Source organism: Typopeltis vanoorti, chromosome 11 (genome assembly GCF_054136105.1).
Source record: "Typopeltis vanoorti isolate ZY-2024b chromosome 11, IOZ_Tvanoo_1.0, whole genome shotgun sequence".
NCBI lineage: Eukaryota > Metazoa > Arthropoda > Arachnida > Uropygi > Thelyphonidae > Typopeltis > Typopeltis vanoorti.
This window is the reverse complement of record NC_143559.1, coordinates 43,564,481-43,592,330: the sequence shown is the minus strand read 5'-3', so window position 1 is coordinate 43,592,330 and position 27,850 is coordinate 43,564,481. Positions and strand designations below refer to the sequence as shown.

At 34.9% G+C, this 27,850-nt stretch overlaps 1 protein-coding gene across 1 annotated transcript in view; it reads left to right on the top strand.

The window, feature by feature from the left end:
- Window positions 1-27,850, top strand: part of LOC150101479 (uncharacterized) — a 599,391-nt gene that overhangs the window by 490,775 nt on the left and 80,766 nt on the right. The window contains exon 13 of the mRNA XM_090400199.1: window positions 23,104-23,221. Coding sequence (XP_090256325.1) covers window positions 23,104-23,221 — 118 coding nt within the window. The remainder of the gene's footprint in view (window positions 1-23,103; window positions 23,222-27,850) is intronic.

Sequence of the window (27,850 nt, the reverse complement as noted above, 5' to 3'; positions counted from 1 at the left end):
AATTGTAGTAGGTACTAACATCTTAACTAGCCATAAGTTCAGTATGAGAGAGGACATGAAAGGGTTGTTGGAAGAGGTGAGAGTGAAGAGTGAAAATCGTCAGTATATTACCTCGATATGATAAGAATAAATTTAGAAGAAGGGCTATAATTGCAAACGATTTGATGCATAGGTTGTGCAGAAGCAATGGATGCAAGCTTTTTGGATGTGTGGAGCGAGTTTGAGGGAAGATTGGATTTGTATAAGGCCTACACCTGAATGTGTTTAGTATCAGGAGTCTGGAAAAACTAATAACTGGTATGAGACCTAACACAGAGAGTCAGGGAAACCAAATTATAAAGGGAGGAATGGTGAGAATGTGAGTGTAAGAGCAACAATGTTATACACGATTTCGACTTTGTCTTCGTCTAGTTCAGACCCATCAAACGTGTGCAAAGATGTCTACATGGATAAGGCACTAGAGAAGAATAGAGATCCGCAAGTTGTCCAACTGTTATGCAAACTGCAGACAAGAGTCTACAAAAGAACATGCAGGTAGATTATTATGTCTGTACACGAATCCTAAGAGTATCAGAAACAAAGGGGTAGAGATTGTTGCCTTGGTCAATATGCTGGGACCTTAGATTGTAGGCATTAGTGAGACCTGGCTATCAGAATCAAACATACTAACTGGTATTGAGTTTAAAGGGTACAGTATTTTTAGGAAGGATAGTGAAGATAGGAGAGGAGGGGCATGCTTGAATCCAGTTAGAGTTGAGACCTATGGTTGTAGAACTACTACTAACAGTATTTCATGTGGCAGTGAGTTTGAAGCCATCTGGTGTGAGGTGGAATCTAACAAGATGAATTACATAGTGGGATGTTAGACCTGGTGGATCCATTGCTAGGGAAGAAATGCACCACCAAATAGAAAACATGAGCATGAAAAGAGTAATCATAATGGAAGATTTTATTTATCCAAATATTGATTGGGTAGCAGTAGAATCTCGTGAGAAGAATGAAAATGAGTTTATTGAGATGTTTCAGGACAACTTTCTCAAGCAGCATGTGAGAGAAGGAACTCAAGGCCAAAGAGTGTTAGATTTGATTATAGTGTCAGAGGGAGTTTCAGTTCAAGACATAACTATTCTGCTTCCAGTTGGTGACAGTGATCATGTGGTACTCACTTGAGAAAACGACTAAGTTTATTCACAAAACGTTACATGCTCAACTACAAAGCAGGAAATTATGACCAACTGAGGAGTATGCTAAATTCAGTGGAATGGTATCAGTTGCTGGATGGGAAGAATATCAACAGTGCATGGGAAGCATTTAAATAATACTTAAATGGTGTGATATCAGAGTGTGTCCTGAGAGTTCAAAGAATAAATAGGGTAAGATTCAAATGGATGTTTAATCTTATTAAGCAAGAGATTCATAAGAAAAGGATGATGTGGAAAGAATACCATGTGCGTAAGGATGATGTCCATTATGAAATTTTAAGCAGTAAGTTACAATAGTCATAACTGTTGTACGGAAAGCAAAGTCTGAGTATGAAAAGAAACTGGCTCTTCATGCTAAAGACAACCCACAAGAATTCTATTGATATGCTGCAAGTAAAAGAAAGAACGAATATGAAAGAATAACTTCTAAATGCAGATGGTGTGAGGGTAACAAATGCAAAAAAGGTTGTTCAACTAATGAGTGCCCATTTTGTTAAAAGCTATCAACTTGGTATATGCAACATTGAGCTCACTGCTACCTCTTCACTGGATGAAGAAACTCAGGTGTATGAGGATTAGGTATTAGATCTGTTGCACCAACTGAATAAGAATTCAGCAATAGGGACTGTTAGGATATCAGCACGTGTGTTCAGCTGAACTGGCTATTCCTTTAACCAGGCTGTTTAATATAAGTCTCAGAACAGGGAAGATTCTGCAGGAATGGAAAGAATGTATGGTAATTCCATTGCACAAGAGTGGTGCAAAGACCGATGTATCCAGCTATCAACCAGTTAGTATCTCAGGAGTGGTGGCGAAATTTTAGAAAAGTTGGTTACAGCTCGCATTCAGAAATGGGTTGACAGTGAAGTTTGCAATGAGCAACCTGGGTTTACTAAGGGAAGGTCATGTTTTAGCAACTTTCTCACATTCTATAACAATGTTACCATTGAACCAGACAAGGGGAATGGATACACCATGATACTTTTGGATTTTGCTAAGACTTTTGACAGAATATAGCATGGTAGACTGTTGCATAAATTGTAGAATATGGGTTTGGATTATAGAATATTAGCATGGATAAGAGGATGGCTGACTGACAGACATCAAAATGAGGTATATGATGGAGGTGTTAAATTAAAGATACCCTGAAATTATATACTTGGTTTTATCCTTTATCCAAGTGTAAGCAAACAAAGTTTGAGCATGAAGTATTTACAAGACTGGGGCAACTCGTACATAGAGGCTAATAACTTCACATCACTTTCCTTAGTATCCCATAATGCAAAGCACATATCCTTGTGGATATGTATAATGATATGCATTATGGGAAAGGTCGAAACTGGTCTGCATAGTGACCCTTCTGATAATGCATAGGATTCCCAGGATTTGACAAATCCTTGAAATGCATGAACATATACTTTTAGCAGCTTCTACCAAACTCCATTCATACAATCTATCATCTCACGGGCAAGGTGCATCGTGGTGTGTAACGAGTCACATGTTTGTATCCTCTGGTATAAATTGGAGGAATGTGATGTTCCCAAGTCAGTGAAACTCTCTCTGAGTGAAATAACTGCAAGAAGGAAACTGCAGAGTTTGAAAGAGGCATTGTGATATTTGCAAAACAAATAGGCCTGTTGCAGGCCTATTTGTTTGACAAATTGGACCATCCCAGCTCAACAATCAATGATACCATACTGAATTATGCAGGGTAATTCTGATACTGAATTGAGCAGGAGAATTATGTCTGCATAAGGTAGACATGAAAGGGGGAAATAGTGACAATAGTTTTGAGGCTGTGAGGTGGAGGTTGACAGGAAGAAATATTTAGTTGGATGTTACTATAGGCTAGGAAACGTGGAGGTGAAGAAATGTATAAGTAACTTCAGTTGGTAAACAAGGTGATTAAGGTGATTATTATGGGTGATTTTAATTATGGAGGTATAGATTGGAATGAAGAGATAGCATTTGGGAATAAGGAAAATGAATTTCTCAAGTTCTTGAGAGAGACAACTCTCTCAGGCAGTATGTAAAGGAGGGCATATGGATTATTGTGCACAGAATTGGTCTCCTGGTTTTTCATGGTGATGAGGATATGTTGGAAAGGCTCAGAGAAGACTGACTAAGGTCATGACTAGTCTTTGGGATGTGGGATATGAGGATAGACTGAGGGAATGCAGTTTGCAAAGCCTTGTAAATAGGAGGAAGAGAAGGAATATGATTGAGACGTTTAAGTTGGTAAATTGTTGTTACCAAGTTGATATGGAAGAAATTTTTCGTAGAATGGGATAGAACAAAAAGACATACTTGGAAGTTGTATAAGGAGGGCGTGAGCAGGGGCATAAGGAGTAGGTTCTTTGCATGACATTGTGGTGAATGCAGATACATTGAATGAGTTTAAAGCATGGTTTGATGGGCTTTGTGTGTAACAATGGTGTGGCTCTTTGAACTTGGGTAACAAAGTCAGTAAGGCCCATGTCAGAACTCGCTAGAGCAGTGTTTCCCAAAGTGTGGTATGCACATTCCTAGGAGTATGCAAAAAGTCTTTAGGGAATATGAGACAATTTTGTAAAGAAACTTTAATTACTTTTTTTAAGCTTTTTTATTTTTGACACTGTACTGCAGTAGCAGATAAGTTCAGGTCTATTCTATAATTAATTTTACAATAACTACAAATTGTAAAAGAAGTTTGACATGTACATCTTAGCATGTAGCGAATGAACTCTGTTAGCGCTACATCTGGCTGACAGCATGATTGCATTCCAACCACATGATTTGAACTATTTGCATTAAAAGTTTAAATTGAAATAGTTCGAACCATGCCTTCGGAACTCTCTGTTGATTTTGAAATCATATCTTCTGCAAGAGTCAGCAATTATTTCACCACTCGTGCATGCATCTGTACAGTAGTGTGGGTGAAGTGACAGGAGGAAAATAGCATGCTTATGCAGAATTCAACTATAGGGACATAGGTTGGAAGGAAAAAAGGGGAGAATGGCAAGATGGAAAGTGGAGTTTATATAGTTACTAAGGGATAATTACCTGAAGGTGTCATTCACAGGACAATATGTGAGCTGGAGCAACTTGAAAAATGATTGGCATGTGGTACAGCAGGAGGGAGATGAAAGAAAAATTGAATGAGGGAAAGTATGAAACTGAGAGAAACTGGTAGTAAGGTATTGTAGGAGATTCAATGATAAGAGGTGTACTTAATGAGGAAGTGATGAAAGTATATTTCCCTCTATGCAAAGATAAAGGATGTTAATTTGTAGAAGGGAGAAGTAAAAGAGTTTTTTGTTTTGGCAAGCACAAATGATTTGAAAGATGAGAAATATGCAGTGGTAGAGGATATGAAAGAGTTGTTGACATAAGCAAAATTTAATTGTGAAAAAGTAAATATTGCGAGCCTGCTACCTCAGTATGATAGGATAGAATTGAGAAATGTCATGATTGCTAACATGAGAAGATTGTGCAGGAGGATTGGTGTGCAGTTTATAGATGTATAGAGTGAATTTGGTGGATGAAAGGACTTGTATATATCTGATGAACTGCATTTGAATGGTTTTGGAGCTAGATGTTTGGAGAGAGTGTTATTCAGTGAAAGGTTATAAGTACAAAATTAGGGAAACTAAGTACTGTGTGTGTTGGGGGGGGGGCAGTCAAGTGTACATTCAGCAATGTCCAGCAATCAGTTCAGCAGTGTCAAACATTTCAAGGAGTAGACATAGAATCAGAATCATAACTCAAGCAACAAATGAAGGCATAGTTTCAGAGTCAGAAAAATATGAGGACACTAAGCAAGGAAATTATTGAGAAAGCATATAGGAAAGTGTTCAAGGAAAAACAGAAATCCATTACAGAAAAGGAACAGAAACAACAAAGTGGTGTCTGAAATAAATTTAAAAAAAAAAAAAAAAAGCAGTGGAACAAATGGCATCAGAGGCAGAAAAGCCAAAGAAGAAGAAGTGGATCTCACAGGAGACATTAAAAATAATACACAAAAAAGGAGAATTGAAGATTATGAGAGAGAGAGATCCCTACGGAAATAGAACAGTATAGAGCAAAATGCAATGAAGTGAAGAAGGCAATTAGGAGAAACAAATCAAAATGGCTAGAGGAACAGTGAGAGGATATTAGTAAATACTATGGTGAATTATAGAACAAGAGCAGTATATAAGATGATCAGAAACATCAACAAGAATTGGTTTTCAAAACAGAGAACCATAAAAAATGAAATTGGGTGAAATCTTGATGAACACAAAAGAGATAGGAGAGAGATGGACAAAGTACTGCTCAGTTATATAAGACACAGGGGGATTGGTTGAGGTACAAAAGGAGTTAATTGATGAATTGAAGAAATATCACCACCAAGTATAGAGGGAGAAACAGATATACTGAGGGATGCAGTTGTAAAGGCAGTAAAATATCTGAAAAACCATAAAATTCCTAGGAATGATGAGATCACTGGAGAGATGTTGAAATATGGTGGCAAGGTGATAATAGACAAACTGTACCAGTTGTGTAACATGGCATGGTCGGAAGGCAAAACACCAAACAAACAGACAAATGCAATCTTAATACCCATTCACAAAAAAAAAAAAAAAAAAAAAAAGGAATCAAAATGGACTGCAAAAATCACAGAACAATAGCTGTAATGAGTCGTGCTAAAAGTACTTGTGATGATATTAATGGAAACTAATGGAAGAAATCTGAAAGATATGCAAACAGAATTTAGAAGAGACAGAAGTACTGTACACCAAATATTAATGTTAAGATTGATTATGGAAAAGCTCTACTTAAAAATAAAAATGTTTTATTGCCTTTCAGAAAGCATTCAACAGTATAGATCAGAAAGTGGCATGGGCTGTAATCAAATCTTATGGAGTAAATAGGAACCTGATATGTCTCTTTCAGGACATCAATGACAATGCAGAGGCTGCTGTGAGAAACTGTGGAGAAATAGGAAGTTGGTTCTAGACTACAAGAGGCACAAGACAGGGAGAACCAATATCCTCAAGTATCTTTATTATGCTTTTAGAAAGAACAGTGGCTATCATAAAGAATAATATAATTGGAATTTCAATTCAAGGTACAAAAATAAACGATTTGCAGATGACACAAGTCATTATTGAAGATTAAGAGAAACTAGAAAGAACGGTGCTGAAGTTAAATGAAGAAGGAAAGAGATATAGGTTGATAATGAACATCGATAAAACAAAAATAATGATATTCTGAGAGATGAGAATGAAAAAGTTCCTAAGCTAGAAGAGCTTAGGAACTTCACATACTTGAGAAGTAACATGATGCATGATTTTGACTGTAAAAAAAGAGATAAGATCTTGGATAACAAAAGCTAAAGTAAACCTACAGTCAATGGACAAGATATGGAAAAGTAAATCAGTGAGCCTTCCCATAAAGCTGTGACTGCTGAAAATATGCATATTCACAAGTGCTCTCTATGGTTGTGAACATGGGTAATGGTCAAAGACTGTGAGACAAATATTGGCTTTCAAAAAGAACATGTTATAGAAAGATTTTACAAATTGGATGGGTGCAAAAGGTAACAACTCAAGAACTTGGCAGAGTAAACTGCGAGGCGAATCTAATGCAGAAAGTAATTCATTGGAAACTAAAGTTCTTTGGATATATGCATAAAGTGCAGAGGGTGTACTTCAAAAATAGCTCTGAGGATTACTTAGATATTGAAAAACACACTAACTGGTACAGACAGGGAAGTTATTGTCTCTCTTTATACATCTATGATTAACTGAAGTAGTGGAGAGTATGCAAAGATGGGTAACCAAGCTGGTGACAGGTCTGTGGAATGCTGAAAGTGTATGGGTTGTAAAGTTTAGTTTTTTTTTTTTTTTTTTTCAAAGTTGCCCCTACCAAAAAAATAAAATAATAAAAATTTAATAGGCGGAAAAGAGGGGACATGTTAGAAAATTACTAAAGTGTTCTACAGTATAAGATCAACGCAAAACAAATTTTTCATTATGTGATGAATAGAGAGAGAACCAGGCATCACCCATGGAAGCTGTGTAAGTGTGTGGTTAGTAAGGGTATTCAGACTAGATTTTTTGCTTGGAGAGTGGTGAATGAGTGGAATGGATTGCTAGAACTTGATAAAGTGAATGGGTTTAAGAAGAGGTATGATAGGTATTGCATGTATAGACGTTAGTATGGGTCTCTCATGATGAGTCTTCTGACTCTCAGGAGATGTCCATATAAAAATGATTGATCACTTCACCAGCCACTCTCTTATTCATTGTTTGTTTTTTCCACTCAGTATCTAATATCTCCTCTGTTGAATCATCACTGTGTGTTATTCTTTAAATATTGCTACATTTATAAATATATGTTTGATTATACTGTTATGAATTATGTCCTAAACCATTTATTAATATCCTGATGTGCACTAAGTATTATGATAGTACTACATGAAAATTTACATATTACCAACTTCCTATCAACAATTTTTCTCCAAATTTATTAGTCAGTACTACAATATCAGTCTTCTGAGGCACTTCTTACTATATCAAGCCATTTGGATCTTGGTCTTTTCTTAGCATCTTGCAGAAAACACGGATTTGCTAATCTTTTCTCTCCCATTTAACTATACCATTTTAATATGGTTCTGCCACAGATGCTATCTGTTCATCCCCCCCCCCCCCTTTTTTTTTTTTTTTACTTCTGAACTCTCATATTTGTGATCTTCAGGTCTAGCTCCCACAATGATATCTCAAAGGTCAAAACTATTCTGGATAGTTATCCCCTTCTCATAATTCATAACAGTATAAGTCCAAGAAGAAGAAGTGTGCTATGCATTATGAGATACTAGAGCAATTTGATGTGAAGCTTTCATAGCAAACTTTCTTACACATGCCTGGGTAAAGGATAAAAAGAATATAATTTTATGTCAAATATAATTTACTTCCTAACCAAAAAAAAAAAAAAAAACCTTTTTACTTATTGCTTCTAGTTTAATATTTTTGTTAAGTGTTTTGTCAGTATTTAATAATGAATGCTTCTGATGAAAGTAGCTACATTCCAGAGATCCTTGTTTGATTTTATTCTCTCTCCTTCCATTCACATCTGTTAACTTGCCCAAGTCATTTTCCAGAAAGACATTTCCTTAAGCCCTCCAAACATGTCTTTTTAATACTTTTGGTAATACCTCTGCTGACAGTTTCCGACTTCTGGTGCTATAATAAACTATACCCTGAATTACGTGAAGTTTTGAAGAATCTAAAGAAGTGGTGAGATTAGATTTTCACCAAATTTTAATTCCTTTGTCCTCCATAGCTCACTTGATATAGACAAAGCCCATTGTTTGGAAAGACCTGGGTTCACATCCCATCTAGTGTGCAAAGAAACTTTATCAAGGCTTTTAAACTGAAGATGAGTTAGCTAGTCGCATATGAAGGTGCGGTAGGGGTTTTTCCTCTTGGAAACTGAAACATCCCATAACCAGGCAAACCAACCAGTAGAATGCACACAATTTATAGGCAAAATTACATTACAACTAATAGCAATACACTGGTGTCCAAAAGCTAAGAACATGTGTATGAAAAAATTTTCATAACTACAGCCAAATGTGAACAAAAATTTATTGCCAGCATACTAATAAATTATATTACACAAAAAATGTGTTATAAATTTTGTTCAAATTAAATTGCAATACATTTTTGGCAAAATTTATAAATTTTGATTACAAAAGTTACAAATACATGGCTAAGGAATTAATGTGCAGTGCTTACAGAAAACTATGAAGAGAGACATTTCAGATGGAATATGTCCAACCCCAACTGCGATGCAGCTCTCACAACATCATATCATGCTTAGCACCAAGTAATTCAGGAGTTCTTGAGGGAAACTGGCCCACTCCTTCTTCAGAGCAAGGATAAGCCTTTGTTTTCTGGAGAAGAATTTCAAGCAGCAATGTGCAGCCCTGTTGCATCCCAAACGTGTTCTATGGGATTGAGATCTGGGGATCATGCTGGCCACTCAATTCGATTAATATCCTCGGTCTCCAGAAGTATCTCCAATGCTTGTGCATATAGTGCAGCATTATCTTCCATAAAAATGAATTCTTCGCCTGGATCACAGAATAGTCAAACATAACATTGAAGAACTTCATTGTAATATTGTTCCCCAGTCATAGGCCCTTTTTCCAGCACTTGTAGCTTTGTGTGTCCATTAAGCATAATGTCTCCCAGCACCACCATATCTATCCCTATCAAGGCCAGTTACAGTCTTCCTTCATCATGCTACCTAAAAAAGCAAAGCAAAAACTTGTAATGATTATAGAATGATCAGTCTAATGAGTCATGTTCTCAAAATTTTTCTGAAAATAATTCAGAGAAGAATATGCAGAAAATGTGAAGACACCATCAGCGATACCCAATTCGGCTTTAGAAGCAGTTTGGGAATGAGAGAGGCTCTTTTCTGTTCTCAAATCTTATTCCAAAAATGTAGTGACCAAAACAAGCAAGTATTCGTGTGCTTCATCGATTTCGAGAAAGCATTTGACAAAGTTCAATATTGAACTAAAATGATTGAATTATTAAAAAGAATTGGATTAGATGGTAAAGACATCACGATCATCAAAAACTTATATTGGAACCAAAAGGCATCTGTTTAAGTTGATGACATTATTACAGACTCTATTAACATCAAACGAGGAGTAAAGCAAGGATGTGTGCTGTCGCCTCTCCTTTTTAACATATACTCAGAAGCTATATTTCAAAAATCTTAAAAGGAAGAAAGGAAGGGATTAATGTAAATGGTGAAATCATCAATAATATCCGATATGCTGATGACACAGCGTATGATTGATGTTATTGATGATTTCACCATTTACATTAATCCCCTCTAATAAAGCTAAATTCATGGTCATAAGCAAGAAACTAGTTCTCTTAATTCACACTTTTTTTAAACTGGAAACAAATAGAAAGTGATAAAATTTAAATATCTCAGATGCTGGATAAATGAAGAATGCAATCCAGAAATGGAAATAAGTTAGAATTGAAATGACAAGAAAAAATTTTCTCCTGATGATGTGGTTATACAGACAAATGTTAAAAATCCCATGGACAGCAAAAATGTCCAATCAAGAAGTACTGAAACAAAGAAAATCTTGGCTGATAGATATCAGACAGTGGACTAGCATGAGCTCTGAGGGTCACCACTTCTTCTTCGAGTGCCATCTCCGATAGGAGATGGCACTCGAAGAAGAAGTGGTGCCTCTGAAGTAGTGCTAACTACATCAATCCTCCTATTTCTTGTCTTTTTCCCCTTTTCTATTCTATTTAAGTACCATACCACCTCAGATTAGCTCACCTCATCTCACACACTATTGTCAATTAAATCCACCTTTCATATAAAATTTAAGTGAAATCCAACTCGTAAAATTTTGCCAAAACCCTAAACTAGTACTACATAAGATAATTTGAAAACTATTTTGGATAATACTTTAGTGTTTTGGCAAATTTCTCTATTACTCTACATAAATCTGCTCAACTGACTTCTAAGGCCTCTAAGAGCTACTAAATCAGCATGTACTCTAAGAAAATACAGAGGAAAATGTAAGAAAGCAGTGTGGTAAGCAAACATCTTGAGAAGACTGAAAATTTTGACAAAATAAAACTTTTGCAAAATTTTTTGGAGGCTATTGAAAAAGCTTAAACCTGGAGGAAAGAGTACTGTAAAAGTAATTAGAGATGATAATGGTGGCATGAAAACTGAGAATATTCTAGATATCTGGCATAATTATTTTGAAAGATTACTGAATGACACAAGAAATCACAGAATAGCAGTAGAAAATGTCAAGAAGAATGTAATCAGGAAAACATATCAATACTTCAGGAAGAAAAGCATCAAAAACTGATTCATAAGTATTCTGAAGGTATTAAAAGTTTACAGTGACTACACTGCATAATTCCATGGCCTCCTATTCACAGAATCAAATTTCAGATGATTGTATTAACAGCTCTCATAGTACCCATCTATAAAAAGAGAAATAAAACTGAATGTGAGAATTAGAGGAATTTCCTGACTGAATATTCCAGGTAAGATTTATTCAAGCATACATATTTGAATTGTGGAAGGAAAACTTGGAAAAGAAAAATTTGGGTTCAGGCTGAATAGAGATTTGTTAGGATCAGATTTGCATTTAAGACAAACAGTTAAATTAACTTTGTAGATCGGGATAAGGCACGACGAGAAAAGCTGTTCAAATACTATAATTACATAGTGTAAATAGCACTTCATATTGAGCAATACAATCTTTGAGGTGTAAGTCACTAGTTAAATTGAATAGAAAGATGGGTTTCATGTTAAATCATATGCGAGAGAAGGATACACATTAACTTTGTTGTTATTCATCATCTGTACGAATCACATTATGAGGGAAAGTGGCATAAGGCCCAAGATCAAAACTGGTAATATTCAACTCTTTACTTTATGTAGATGATGTTCCTAACAAATTCCCTAACTAAACTGAATAACTGCTGTAACAATTTGGTATGAAAATCAACAATAAAAAGTCAGACTATGAAAATATAACAATGAAAACAACTGCATTCTGAATTGAGAACTTACAGAAAAAGTAAAACATTTAGACACAATTTTCAGTGAAGATGGCAAAATAAATATGGAAATAAGAGAGCAGAATTAGCAAAGTTGGTACGTTCATTTAAGAAAGAAACAATTAACACTAGAGCTGGGTTAGAAATAAAACAATTGATCAAAGACCAGCAACCACAGGTAAATTCTGAGAAAAGTTAGTGAATTGAGTAGGTGGCATCAATGGCAGAATCATAATAAACATGAAGATATTAGGAAACATTAGTACATCTAGAAAGGGGCAAGGGGCCCTGCCCTCCTTCCCCCCCAAAAAAGGAAAAAACACTAGAAAATTTTCCAAAAATCTTTTCCTAATTAATAAAATTCATTTTTTTAATTTATGTTGTGTCGTGTCTTCTATTTCTATACTACTTATGAATTAGTGATCATTGCTGATGCTCAGTTATAGGTCATATGCAGTGCGTAGTATGTATTCTCAAATCATCTACCCAACTCCCCTCCTCCCTAAGATTAAATCCTGATTGTGCTACTATTAGGAAGTATTCATTGGTTGGTTTTGATTTATGGCTGAAGCAACTAAGGCTCAAAAGGCAAGTGTACTATGTGTGTAAATTGCATGATCTGGTAAAAATAATAAATAAGAAGGAACTTGGCATTGTTAACATGCAGGAATGTGAGCTGAGCAAATCGCAGGTAGTTACTTAAGGAGAATGGGAGAGGAATACCAAAACAGGTGTTTGATGCTAGGGAAAAGACCCATAGGAAGATCAAAAACTTAGACTGATGGAGTAAGAAGTGCCTCAGGAGACAGGATCTGACAATATTGGAGGCTTGACAGATAACGGAGTAATTTAAAGGAAATTTGTTGATAGTAAGTCAGTACAACGTGAAAAGTGTACATTATTACTATCATAAGTATCCAGCACATCAGGAATTCGATAATTATGTGAAGGTCAACCACAGGTGGGAATCAATAGTCAAGATTTTGCTATAGATCTGACCCCACTCACATACATCTATTGAAAAAAATTAAATGTTATCAGTTTGTTAGTACTATATTATGTTCTGTAGAAAAAGGTTACCAGTCATGTTTCTAGTCCATTCATCTTAATTAGTAGACCAACTATAATATGGGTTGAATAACAAAGGTTTTTAAAAATATCAGCTAGGAAAAGGGCACTAGAATTGAACAATGACAGTCCATTCAGCATCTACAGTCTCAAACTGCAATTTTGTTAAACACAACTTTCATTTAAAAGGCATTATAACATCTGTTAATTGAATTTTTTTCAGATACAAATCGCATGCCTTATTTTTTAAAAATATCTCAGAGTGGAATAAAGAAGAAGAATGCTTTACTTAAGATATAAGCACAAATTTCGTCAATCTCATTTTTGATAAAAAGCAATGATATCCAAAGGAAAGGGACATTACTAAAAAGGAATTCCCTGATCACAACTAGATACCAGTTTTATTGTTATTAGAAAATGTAAAACATTTTCAGATTAGGAACATCATTTTAAAAATTCCTATTAAAAATAATAAATATGAACAGAGCTGACTTTTTTGTGATTGACGACCTAGCCTCCTCCAATGAACTGTGTGCAGTTAATAGAGCAGCAGGTTTGAAGAATTACACTTACTCCGTGTGTTTCCAGCTGATTATTTAGCTGGTAAGTGCACAGAATCACTATATATACTATTGTTTCATTACGAGGGTGTTACTGAGAAGTTGTGATAATCATCATGAAGGAATTGAGGTAGAACCACGTAACTTGCACATGATTCTACATATTCCACACGAGGTGTTATACACTTGTTACAACACTGCTTAATCATTTGCTATCCTCTGAGGGGGGAAAAAAAGTCTTTCCCTTGTTGCACAAACCAGTCATTTTTGTTCCAGGTGTTTATCAGAACTTTAGAGCCCCCCCCCCCGTATTCAGTAGAGTACAATACAATAATTTTATCGTAAGTTTGTATTTAAGATATAGAATAAAACAGATCTACATATTTTAGCATTCCGTTTTGTTAATTGTTAACATATCCTTATGTCATATTTCCTACTTAAGATCTTTTTAACATATGATGGGATCGCGGTAAGGACAATGTCGTAAAATATGGCGGGAGGTATTTAAGATGATGAAAAAAAAATCGGTCTAAATATAGACCAAAAAATTTAACACAGAATTGCACGCAAAATTCTAAAATATTCCGTTAATACATTGATCGCCAAAGGGGTCGATATGACATTGTTAGGGGTCGATTCGGGCTCAGGGGTCATCAGAAAAATATAAGACATCATTGTATGGGTAATATTTAATTCGGTTAACTTGGATTACCTCCGTGACAAAAGACATGGAGGTAATGAACGCAATTAAGAGTGAATCGTGGGATCAGTACCTCCATCTTACAGGTCCATGAATAGGACCTGTAAGATGGAGTAAGGTCATGAAAATAGTTACTGAGGCCAATCAAGTAGGCCAAAATGACGTATTTACCAATAAACGGATGTTGGTGGTTCCTGCCGACCGGCACAGTGGGAGCGAGATTGCAACACGTGCGTGGTTCTTATTTACTGATACAAGTATTCGATCCCAGTCTCATTTTTGCACATCGACATACAAGTGAGCGTTAATGTTCTAAAATTCATCAACATACATATTATAATTCAATCACGAACTAAACTTCTCTATGTTGAAGAGTTGAGCAGCGCTGGTAGTAATACCAGTAGTTTATTAATATCACTAGTAATACCAGTGATAGTAGTAGTAATAGTAATATAATAATATACACTATATTATACATACATAAACATTGTAACTATAAAATAAACAATCTAAAAACTCACATAAGCGTCTTTTTTTGCTTGTCCTATTATAATTACGTAATAGTAAAATATAGGGGGATCAATAACAAGTCAAGAAACTCTTGAAGGGGTCGACGGGCAAATAGCTTTGGCGACCCCTGCGTTAATATATCGATTTTTTACTTTAAATGCTAAAGCATGTGCAATATTATCAGTACAGTAACGAGGGTATGAAGCGCCTGTGGCAAGTGTCTAACTTGCGCACCCCTAACCCAAAAATGACAAAGTTTGAAATTTTTAAATGTAACAAGTTAAATTTTACTACATGCAATATGTTAAATACTTACTGTTAACCCCATCAAAATGAGTTGTAGTGTGTTGCAGAATTTGTATGTCTAAAGCTCTATTTATTTATTTTTATTTTTTTACGTTTTGCGCCCCAAACCTAGTTGCGCCTGTGGCGGGTGCCTCTTTCTCCACGCCCTCATTACGGCACTGAATATTATTATTGTTACAAATAATACTGTGATATGCTCTCAATTAGGACTTCATTAAGAAAAAAATGTGCTATCATTTAAAATTACTTCGAATTAAAGCTAATTATTACAACTTATCACCAGAGCTGATTTTGTAACATCTTATTCTTAAAGGAAATTTCTTTTTTATTCTTCCGCATTGCGTAATTTATATTTTCTTTTGTGGAGGTTTGCCCAACAACAACTATTTTGAGTGTAATTGAACAGAAATAACTCTCGAAAGTGAAAACTGTTGAATAGCGCCAACGTACGAGTTACGTAACGTCGATGTCTACAAAAAAGTGACCTTGATACGCTAGTACACAGACGCTTTTACAGTGTGCCTTTAGCTTCACGTATTTACCTGTTAGTTTTCAAAACGTGTTCCCAACTAGATGGCTGCGTTACCCAAGCTTAACGGGTAAGTTATTGGTATATTTAATTTTCACTATGAATATGATATATTCACAGTTGTGGTCGGCTACGCCAATGGACTATTTTCCCAGAGGAGATATTTTAATACACGAACATTCGTTTTTATTAATTTGTAGGCAATGTATGCAATATTATTATTATTACGCGACACTTCCATATATATATATATATATATATGCAACAAAGTAAAACATAACGCTTTGATTACAGCATTTTACTGTATCTCCACTGTGTTGTAAAATATAAGACAGGTAAGGAACGCAAAAACAAGTGGAAAGTAAAACGTACAAGAGAAAACCTGAAAGCGCGATGAATTTACCTACGAAGGAATATCTCGCAAGTGCTGCCCTCTATAAGCTAAATCAAGAAATGCTGAGTGACATCACTTATAGGGCATGTGTAATGACCTGAAAAGAGGTCATCGCTGAAGGTGGTTTTTCAACGCATTTTTTACCGAGTTACCTTAGTTTATCGATTGTGTTATGAAAACAGCTGTTAATTACAGTTGACCTCTTTTATGGAGTCTGTATGCAGCTGTATTGGTGCTCGATACAACTCTTTTGGTGCTGAAATAACTTAAAAATTATTCCATGTAAAAACATTAATAAAACACTATTTTGCCTTTTCGCCTATCCATCAGGTGCCATTTAGAGAAACCTAGTTAGACTTTTCATTGGTGGGGGCTATATATATTTGAAATACTTCATACGCGTTGTCACGTTTTTTCGTGGGTGTCATGAACGATTGCAAAATCCGGCTACGTGAATTACCCTCAGGTCTAGTTTTTGCAGCAAAGTTGTTTTAACAAACTCGTTTCTTCGCCAAAGAAAAAATGGATTTGACGTCATTCTCGGGCGCTTTCATTTGTTCTACAGTTAGCGAATGATTTAAAATTTTGAAATAAGGCGTATTTCGCAAGATTTGAATGCAGGAATAATTATATAGTTGCATTGTTTTCAGATAAAAAACGAAAAGAATTATAACTAGCTCGTTATGTGAACATCAGAAGTAATATCTGGGTATGCCTTAGTTCTTGATTTTATAAACTAGTCACCTTTTGCTATTCGAAACCTAATTAGTAATTAATGTTGCATGGATTTATATTTGTTACTTCTTCTCACTATGTTTGAGTGAACTGACATTTTAGTTCAATCGCGGTAATTTTGGCAGTGAAATATACACATTATTGGTCTTAAATCAGAAGGGATTTTTTTAGTTTTTGAAATAAGTGCACACTGCAACTGCTGAACAAGGGCTAGAATTGATTACCTTAGATGGACCAAGTCTTCAGTTTTGGGAGGGACAACTGAATGGTATTTGTTAAGTTTAACAAATCATATTTTATTTAATATGATTTACTTCAGTTTACAATAAGCAGAACTTTTTTTTTTTTATTTGTATACTAATCAAAATAAATAAGATATGTTCTTATTTGACTGTTTAATGGAAAAATCAAATTTGATTTGCTCTGATTTCTTGAAGGGATATGAGGGGAGAGCTCTTTTCAGAACTTTCAATAGCCCTAGATGGGAGGAGACAAGATTTCTCCCATTATCTAGCCATTTTTAACAAACTATGTGAATCATGATGTTTATTACATTATGACTCCATTGCAGAAAATTGACTGATGTACAGAAACTTTCTTTTGACATATATACTATAGATATTCGTTTTGATTCACTTTGATAATTTACTTAACATTCTTTACTTAGCAAAATCAGTCTAAATTTCTCCTATTCCCATTTGCCCTTGCTTGTTTGGCTTAATGGTCATGTCCAAATAACTTATCTTCGTTGAAACCTAATTAATCTGTGATAGGATAGTTAAACTATCTACAAGTGTATTATAGCTATCAATTGCTGACATGTTCTTCTGGCTGGTTTACTGTTTTTTGGGATGCAAATCCAAAGTTGTTAGGAGGGGAAAACCTGCCTCCATGTGAGGTCAGTTAACTTACATTAATACGAAAAGCCTTCCTAAAGGTTCTTGTGCTAGACAGGATTCATGCCATGCCATGCTGCTTTCCAACCAAAGGACATTTTTGAAACTGACTGAGGATGGCTCTCTAAATTTTTCTTAATAAAGAAATCTTTCCTTTATTTCTCAGCATTGTTTGCTACATGGCAGAAGATTGTATACCAAGTTCTTCTACCCAGAGTTCTTGGATTCCCTACACATATAGTTTTCAGTATGACTTCCTGTGATTTGTTTATTGCTTCATTATGAGTTAATTTGTTGAGTGTCACTGTTATAACTTGCAGCATTTTCACATACTTGAATTTAATTGCTAGTTCATTTGTGTTCTACAGATGTGAATAATGCAAAAGAGCAAAGAGTTTGCAAAGTTTTTCCCCAATTTTTTTTAACTTTTTTTCCTTGTGATATGCCATAGCTGTTTGCAAACAGCTATCATCAGGAAAAATATCTGATACATCCAGAGAAAATGAATATGTTTCGTAGGCATATTATATTTTTATGACTGCTGACACATGTACATAAAATAGAATTTATTTAATTCCTATATATCTCATCCTGTGTTACAAGGGCATCATCAGGAAGGGAAGATTGGTAATAACATTCAAAAAATTAATCACAATAAGAGTCGCATTTGAATTGATATTATGTAGTATTAGAGTTGAAAGGGAAACAATGGGTTGTTTTCATAATTCATCTTTCATTTTCTTCAAAACTTCACTGGCCACACTAATTCTTATACTAAAAACATCATTGACTTCAAAGATAAAATTAAAGACCTGTGTTTGCCAGACAATGAAATAATGGCCTCTCTAACATAATTTCCCTATTCATCAATGTACCACCTTCAGGGAACTTCAGATCTTAAAAGCTGATTACTCTGTGATTAACTTGTTCAAATTCATCATCAGTGCAGGCTATTTTATGTAGTAGTAGTCAAGTTGTACAGGAAAAGTGCAGGAACAACCATGGGTAGTCCTATCTCACCAGCTTTGGTTGATTATTTTCTGGAACATCTGGAAAGTCACTCTTCACTACCATTTCCCCTCAACTTTGATTGGCTTTGGTTTGTGGATCTTCACAACTTGTTCCCACTCAGATTCAGAATTACTACAATTTCTGGATAAAATAAAGTTCATATAGCTTACTTGAAACAGTTGTATATGAACATCTCCAAATGAAGGAAGATTTTCTGTTTATAGAAACTCTTTCTTCATATCATCATCCATCAGTGAAGATGGGTGTAATCAAAAATTCTTTTATATATATATATATATAGAGAGAGAGAGAGAGAGAGAGAGAGCTCATGCAATCTGTTCTGATATCATCCCATTCCTCAATGAGACTACAATCCAATGTAAAAAGAATTTCCACACCCTACCTTAAAGAAACATTGGAATAAATTGCATGGGTTCTTTGAAAGTATGATCTATATACCACCTTCAAACCAACTCAGAAATTCTTATTTTCTATCATCCATTAAAGATTAATTACCATCTCCTTTCTGGTGTCTATTAGGTACTTTGTTCACGTAAACTTTATTTCAGACAGACTGCCTCATTCATTCTATAACAATCAAAATCCAAGAACATCAGGAGTACATCAAATTCTTAGAATCTGAAAGGTCTGGCTCTGCTTACTATGTTATTGACACTAGATGATTTTTTTTTATAATGAAACCAAGATTCTTCACCACAGTAGATTTAAATTTGACCATCTGTTTCTGGAAACTTGTGAAACTACAGCATCGACCCAATCTTAACCACATTTGCATGGCAGGTTCAAAGTTAGGAAGTAATTGTTAATAACTGTTTACACACACACACACAATTTTTTTGTAATAAGTTACATAACCTTGTATTCGAATTACAAAAACTACCTATTGTTTCCCTTTGAACTGTAATAGTGCATCAACTCAGTTGTGACTGAAATATGAAAGAGTATTCAATATGCTCTGTGACTTTTTTTTTTTTTTTTTGAATGTTGTTAGTTGATCTCTCCCTGGTGATGTCCTTGTAACATAGGATGAAATATACTGGAATTAAGTAAATTCCATTTTTATATGTATGTGTTAGCCCATCATAAAAATAAAATAAAAGTACAAATCCTGTTAAGGTGTTGTGCCTCGGGCATTATGAATAAAAGTTTGCACACTAAACTATTATGCAGCTGTATTACTTAATGTTTGTTGAAATTTAAGAAAAATATTCATGAAAATTACCTGAAAAGTAGTTCACGTATGACTGACTGGTCATCTGCTGTAAGTGCCTTGGTGCACACTGCATCATTGTCTGTGCAACAGTTTATGATCAGGAATAACAGATGGCTCTACTCAACTTTTGTTACCCCAAGATAAAATTATAATCTAAAATGCAGAGGTTGCTAACTAAAATAATATCAAAATAGCTCATGACTATGAATCTTGAATCTGAAGCTAGATTAAGGAACTATGGAATGCAAAGTTTGGTAGATTTGCCAAGGTAGTTGGTTAAGTAGATAGTATACTAACTTTCCAACCAATAGGCTGTAGTTTAAATCTAATGTGGACATGGGTGTTTGTGAAAGTCTTCAGTTAGTAGGCAATTTTCTTTGACCAATGTGAGCCCACCCCTTACTAGAGGCCTCAAGTGGCTCAGAAAAATTCCATGTTTGGTCTGTAAAGCAGGAACCAGTTTATCTAATCCTTAATTCACCCATAATACTAATTGTGCAATACATTTACAACCTTCTACAGGTGGAGATTCACATAAATATCCAGTAGACCTCTACTTTACAATTCTCTCCAGGTAAATACCCCCATTTAAACTACTTGTATCATTAACATGCAATTTAAGCAGCAATGGGTCTCTGAATATTCATCTCCTTTGTCTAATGCATTTGTCATGTCATTGTTACAATTACCATATATTATGTATAAGACGCACTTTTTAACCTTAAAAATTCATCTTAAAAATGGGGTGTGTCTTATATAATGAAGGTAAAGATTGTTTCCTCTTTTCAAAGTCATACGCACTCCCTTTTATGTTCCAAGATCTTTGTAGATGGTTAATGGTGCAATCAAATTGATATGTGACATCTAGCACGTCATTGGCTAAGAACGGTGAATCCCTATTCAAGTTTCATAATATCTTATCCGAGTAATCAGTTACTGATGTTTATCAGTATTGAGTTGACGTGTTGAGATATTTTGTGTTCAGTTTGATATTTCCCCGTAGATTTTAGTGATGGAAAAAAACAGGCGACATTTATATACTTCAAGTTACAAATTGCAGGTTGTAAAATATGCAGAAGAACACGGGAATAGGGAAGCTGAAAGACATTTTGGACTTCCACCTACAGAAAAAGTTTTTTTAGGTTTTTTCCAGAAAATTGTATTGAATTTCTTGGGTACGTCTTATACACTGGAAAATATGGTAATAAGTAAGCAGATTGATGAAATATTATCTTCCTTTAGAATTCAATTTATTAACACTGCTGTTGTCTTATTTCTGTATCCAAGCATTCTCTAACACTCTTCAACATCTTAACCACAACTACAAACATGCAGATTGACCTATTATTTGAAGCCTCGGTCATATCACTTTTTGTGAAGTGTAACAATTTTATTCTCTTTCTACTCTCTTTTGGTACTCAGCCCATTGTTTCCTCCAATGAATACAATCCCCAGTTCTTTAGGAAATTCCACTTGAACTATTCATCCACATATTGCATTGTTATGTTTTAGGTTTTGTGACCTCTTGTTGTAGTGTTGATATAATAAAAATGCATCCAAACAGACTTGAAATAAACTATTTTTTTCTATACTTTATATATTCTTTGTTCTACAATATGTTACCTTGAAAAGGGATTAACATATTTGGTCATCTTTATAGAAACAAAAATTTTTTCTTCATATCTTTGAAGGTTTTTGATGAAACTGTACTTTTTTTTTTTTTTTTTTTTGCTACCTTAGTATAAGGAAAGTACAAAGTCCTAAATGCAGGTATACAAAACTAGAATTGCTAAAATGGATACAAATTATATATTTAGTTTAATCCTTCATTCAAGTGTAAGCAAACAAAGTTTGCACCTGAAGTATCTTCAGGACTGGGGCAACCCATGGCAAAGGTGGGCTGAGTTCTCATCACTTTACTTGGTATCCCATAATGCAAAGCACATCTCCTTGTGGACATGTATAATGCTATGCATTATGGGAAGGGGGGTCACTACCCAGACAGGTTTAGGATACCTTTATTGAGGTATCTTCAGTGGGAGCCAGACCCAGAGGTGATACCAAGGTTGAAGCAATGCAGAAATCATATTTCCATATGCCAGTTGCCAAAAGGTGTCACTCCTTATTATTAAATTACTCTGGATTAGAGAAAGATGTTGGAAGTTTTTTTTCACTTGGTTAGACTATAAATTATATATTTAGTTTAATCCTTTATCCAAGTGTAAGCAAACAAAGTTTTCGCCCAAAGTATCTTCAGGACTGAGCCAGACTCAGAACACCTCTGGGTCTTGCTCCCACTGAAGACACCTCAATAAAGGTTGAAAGTGGTCTGGGTAGTGACCCCTTCCCATAATGCATAGCATTATACATGTTCGCAAGGAGATGTGCCTTGCATTATAGGATATTAAGGAAAGTGATGAGAACTCAATCCACCTTTGCCACGAGTTGCCCTAGTCCTGAAGATACTTCAGGTGCAAACTCTGTTTGCTTACACTTGGATAAAGGATTAAACTAAATATATAATTTATAGTCTAACCACGTGGAAAAAACTTCTAAAATGAATGCAGTTTGGAAATCTGTATTGTATAATATTGTATTCCTTTAAAAAAATTGTACTAAAACAAAGATGAATCATGTCACTACTGTTACATCAGTTGTTGGATCAATGAAGAATTTAATAACATAGAATTCTTATGGATTTTTGTCTGTTCTTTCACTATTTTCTGTTCATCTCCGCAGGAATGTACACGAGTCCAGCATGTTTAAAGTTTCATTACTAGCTTCTTGTAACAGCACAAAAGTCCCAAAAGAAGAAACCTCAGAGTCTCAAATATTCTGGGGTTGAGTCTTTGTACTTATATGAACCAGCAAAAGTTAGTTGATTGGTAGAGCCTCTGCTACTACTAATGACTAACGCAAAAATGTTAAGGAAATTTGAACGCGGTTAATAGTTGGAAGGGGATCAATCATTCGATGCTGTTGGCACACTCTCCCTTGATGAGTCTTTGGACTCCCTGGAGGTGTCACATAATAATAATAATAATAATCCATTTCATAATCAGTTTTCAGTTTGTGTGTGTGTGTGTTTGGGTATTGTTAAAATTTCTTCCAATTTTTCATATGCTGAAATTATCTTTTTAACATTCTTGAAGGAATAGTGTTATTTAAGGTCTAAGTCATGTGTTGGTAAACACAAGATTGCTGATTTTATTTTATTCTAAGTATTATGCTTTCTTCTTGCTAGTAGAATATAGCATTGTATGTAACAGTGAGAGATGTTTTCCTTCACATCTTGAACTTTTAACCTTCACTTTGCCTACACAGTTTGTTTTTTATAGTAATGGGTGTGATGTTTACTTCCTTTAATAGGCGGAACTATTAGCCACATGTCAAACCCACCTCCGATGCCTTCAGGCAATAAGAGAACACTTGAAATTTGGTCGAGGAAAGCAAGGTTTTTATGAAACAGACCTAAAGACATTGAAAGGTAAGGCATGTGTTATCTTTCTCAAATTACTATTCTTTGAATTGTGTTCTAAATAATAATAAAACATAATTGAAAGCCATGGTTAGAAAAATCCAATGTTTTATGATGATCAGACTTCAAACCTAACAAAACCTCATTGCATTTAGTATTAAAATTTCTCTCTCTCTCTGTCTCTCTCTTTATAGATATATATATATATAATCAATACAAATGGGCTATACTACTGTTTATGTGTAGTATATATACTAATAAATTACTGACTTTTGTATTGTAAACATTTGCACAGTACACTATTAAAAACAATGTTATATCATACATTTTCTTTGTAATTCTTCTTTCTGTGTGATAAAAAAAATGATCTTTTGTTTTGTTATATAAAAATAGATAGCACTTAAAAAACCTACAAGGTCTAAATTATCCCAAAGGATCCCTATATCACTTATGATGCCTGAGTGAATCAAAATGAAGTTACACTCATTTAAAACCTTAGTTAAACAATATCAAAGTTAAACATTACACAATTATGATATTCAGTGCATAATAGCACTATTAAACTCACTTATAAGATGTCAAATTCAATTATCTGATATAGAAAAGTATTAATTAATGCTTGTTAGTGAATATTTTGTGTTGTTAGCCTTGAGTCTGTGTTGGGCAAAAAAAACTTTGCAGTGATAATGTTTCTTCTATTCAGAGCATTTTACTATAAAACTATTTCTTACTTCTACAGTAAAATCAGCTGTCTCATTTTTCTATCTTTTACTATATAAATTATGTTAAATATAATCAAATATTTTGATTGCAATCATTTGAGCATTAGATATATCACATATAAGAAAGTAAAGTTGGTTGGGGGCCTAAAGGGATGCTGCAGTTTCTATATACAGGTAACCCTCACATAATGCGGTTTCGATATAACGCGGTCTATAAACTGTAGTAACCCTTTATCTTTTCACGTATTCTTCGCCGCGCAACTTAAAAATCAAATTTTATTTTCTTAAAATTTGCGTCTGCTCGTATCATGCATGTAGTTATAAGTAGCGAATTTATATTAGCGGAAATACCCTTTAGAATGCATGTACGTCAATTGTTTTTTGTATAAAGTGTTCATTGTTGAAAATTGTCTTCGTTTCTACCAGGAAAGCGCATTAAAAATCATAAGTGTGTTAATCTCAAGGTGAGCACTGAGCACTTTATTTTTTGGTGCGTTACATATGTAATGCTTTTTTTATGTAAAAAAATTATTTTTATATTAATGGGCACTTAGAAAGCTTTTGCGATATCATTGAAAACGAAGGTGAATTAATTAATGGGAAAACAGATTTAAATGAGGAGGAACTGGTACAATTAATAGATGACGTCGCACCAAATGGCAGGTAGTGTTCTTCCGAAGATTCTGATTGGGATGAATCCATTAAGAATTTAGTATAAAGAAATTAGCAGAAGAATTGGACTTAGCAAGAAAGTTAGGAAGTTATTTTACTGATAATGATCCCTCAATGGAGTGCTCTGGAAAATACATGAGGCAAGTGGATATTTGTTTAGCTCCATATTATGAACTTAATAAAAAATAAAAAAAAAACTGCAGCATAGTGGTAAGCAAGGTCTTATTACTGACTTCTTGATAACTAAACTAGTCGAAGTATGCAATGATGCACATATTACTCATAACATAATGCATAAATGTTTTGCCTAAAACATTTATGCAATACTCGTATGTGTAATGAAGTTTTCGTACAATTTGTAATTTTTATAAGTTTATACTATGCATTTGTTTCATAGTTTGTTTTCTTAACTTACAGCGAATTACCTGAATTAAATAGAAATATTTTTTGTTGGATATAAACAACAGTGATATATAATTTAAAAAAAAAAACGATTTCAGAAATAACCCTACTTTCTTTATGTAATCTGAGTCTCGCATAACGCAATATTTCTATGGAACCTAACATCCGCGTTATACGAGGGTTACCTGTACTAATGCCAGAAGTGTTAGGAAGAAGAGAGAGAAGAGTTTTTGGCATTGGTTAATGCAACCTTACCAAAAGTTATAGGCATTAGTGGGACTTGGCTAACAGCAAATGATGTTATTACAGGGATAGAATGAATGTGAAGGGTTTTAGTATTTTCATGATATCAGATGGATTGCTGCCAAAAAAAATAGGAAATAAGTGGGAAGGTGATGGCTGTTCATTTGAAGCAGTCTGGACATGAGATCAAGGCCAATACAGTTGGTTGCTACTATGGGCCAGGGGGTTCCAGGGATGATTTGGAAGACATGCATCAGCAAATTAGTATAATAAGTGTAGGTCAAGTGATATTATGGGGTGTTTCAATTATGGAGATATAGATCGGAAGGAAGAGAGATCACTTGGCAGGAAGGAAATGGAATTTATACACCTACTGAGTGATGATTACTTGAGGCAGCATGTGATGGAGGGGACTCGAGGTGCAAGAGTATTGGACATGGCCATAGCATCAGAAGAGCTATCCATAACTAATGTGGCCACATTGCCTCTGATTGGAAGAAAATGACCATGTGGTCTTGACTTGAGATTTTAAAAAATGAGGAATATTCTGTTAAGAAGGGAATATCTGTAACTAAAAGGCAGGTGATTATGACATGCTTAGGAGAAAGTTTGAAGCTGTGTCATGGCATAAAACCCTTCAAGGAAAGGATGTTGGTAGTGTTGGGAGATAGTTAAGGAATATCTAGGAGAAGCTATATTAAACTGTATACCTGTAAACTGGTAAGGAGGGTTAATTGGATAGAAGTTAGTTGATGAATAATATCATCATTAAGCATGAACTTCAGAAAAAAAAAATTCTACAGAGAGTATATAAGGAGAAAAGTGACCAGCAAACTGATGTGAACAATGGAAGGATCAGGCAAGAAAGCTGACCAGCATGGTAAGGAAGGCAAAATCAGATTACAGGAAGAAACTTACCAAAGGAAATCCCAAAAAGTTCTTTCACTATGTGGCAAGTAAGAGGAAGAATAACTTTAATAAGTGCTGATGGTCACGAGGTGACAGAAGCAGATAAAATAGTTGAGTTACGAAGTGACCACTTTGCAACAGTATATCATACAAGTGAGGTTAATGTTGTGGCATATGTGACAGAGACTTGTGGGAACAAAGGTGGATGAATTAGAGGTTCTTAGGATATTTCAGAATTTCAATGTGAGATTAAATGGAATATCAGGTCGTGTTTTGCAGGAATGTGCACGAGAACTGGCAGTGCCTCTGGCTAGGCTCTTTAAGTCTCTGCTCTGGTAGAGTTCCAAGAGAGCAGAAAGAGGGCAAAAACACTGCAGTAGCAAATTATAGACCAATATCTCAGGACTGGTGGTAAAAGTACTGGGAAAAATTGGGCAAAAGGAAAATTCAGGAATGGGTGGATAAGAATATGATACTCTATAAGGGACAACATGGCTTTATGAAGAGTTGGTCATGCCTTAGTAATTTACTAACTTTTTTATAATAGATTGACAGCTGAGTTGGATAGAGGAAATGGGTACATGGTGATTCTGGTGAACTTTGCAAAGGCATTTGACCGAATATAACATGGAACTCTGTTACACAAATTAGAACAAATGGGGATGGATATGACACTAGTTATGTAGAGAGTGGTTACTAGACAGATATCAGAAAGTGGTATATGGAGAAGCAGAATCCAGGCAAAAGCTGATGACTAGTGGTGTGCCGCAAGGTTCATTAGTGTTTAATTTACATAAATGGTATAGGGAAAAACCTGAAAGGAAATATTCACTTGTTTGCTGATGATGCAAAATTAGGTAGAGTAATAGTGAATTAAGGCTGAAAAGTTTGCAGGATGGTTTAAATTGAAATAAGTTGTCAGTATGGACAAAAGATATGGGTGTCAGTTTAATGTGGAGAAATGTAAAGTTGTGCATTTCGGGGTAAATAGATGACAAGTTGTGTACCACATTAATGGAACTGTACAACAGGAAATAGATGAAGTAGGGATTTAGGGTGGTGGTGGTGGTGGTAGATAGAGAGTTGAAGTGTAGAGGAATATTGCTAAGGTAGCTCATAGGATTGAAGAACACACAAGTAGAGATAAGGAAGTTATTCCTCTTTATAAGGCCCTGATATGTCCACATCTAGATTACTATGCTCTCAGGTCTGGTCTCCTCAGTTTCTTGTGGGTGAGGAAGTGGCAGAAAGGATTCAGAGGCAAGCAACCAAGATGGAGAATGGTCTGTGGAATGTTCCTTATGAGAATAGATTGAGAGCGTGTGGACTGCAGAAATTGGTTGGTAGGCAAAAAATAGGAGATATGATAGAAACATTTAAGTTACTTAAAGGGTTTTATAGGATTGATGCAGGGGAAATGTTTCAGTACTTGGCTACAGGGAACAGAACAAGGTTGTCCCTGAAAGTTGAGTAAAAGTATAGTTAGCAGGAACATGAGGACTAGATTTTTCATTTGGAGAGTGTGAATGATTGGAATGGGTTGTCAGAGTCAGTTATTAGTGCTTTATCTGTTAATGGATTCAAGGAAAGGTATGGCAGATTGTGTAGATAGTTTGTGTCTCCCACGATGAGTCTTCAATATTCCATGGAGGTGCTGATACAGTAATGAATGTAATGTGTGTGCATAGCT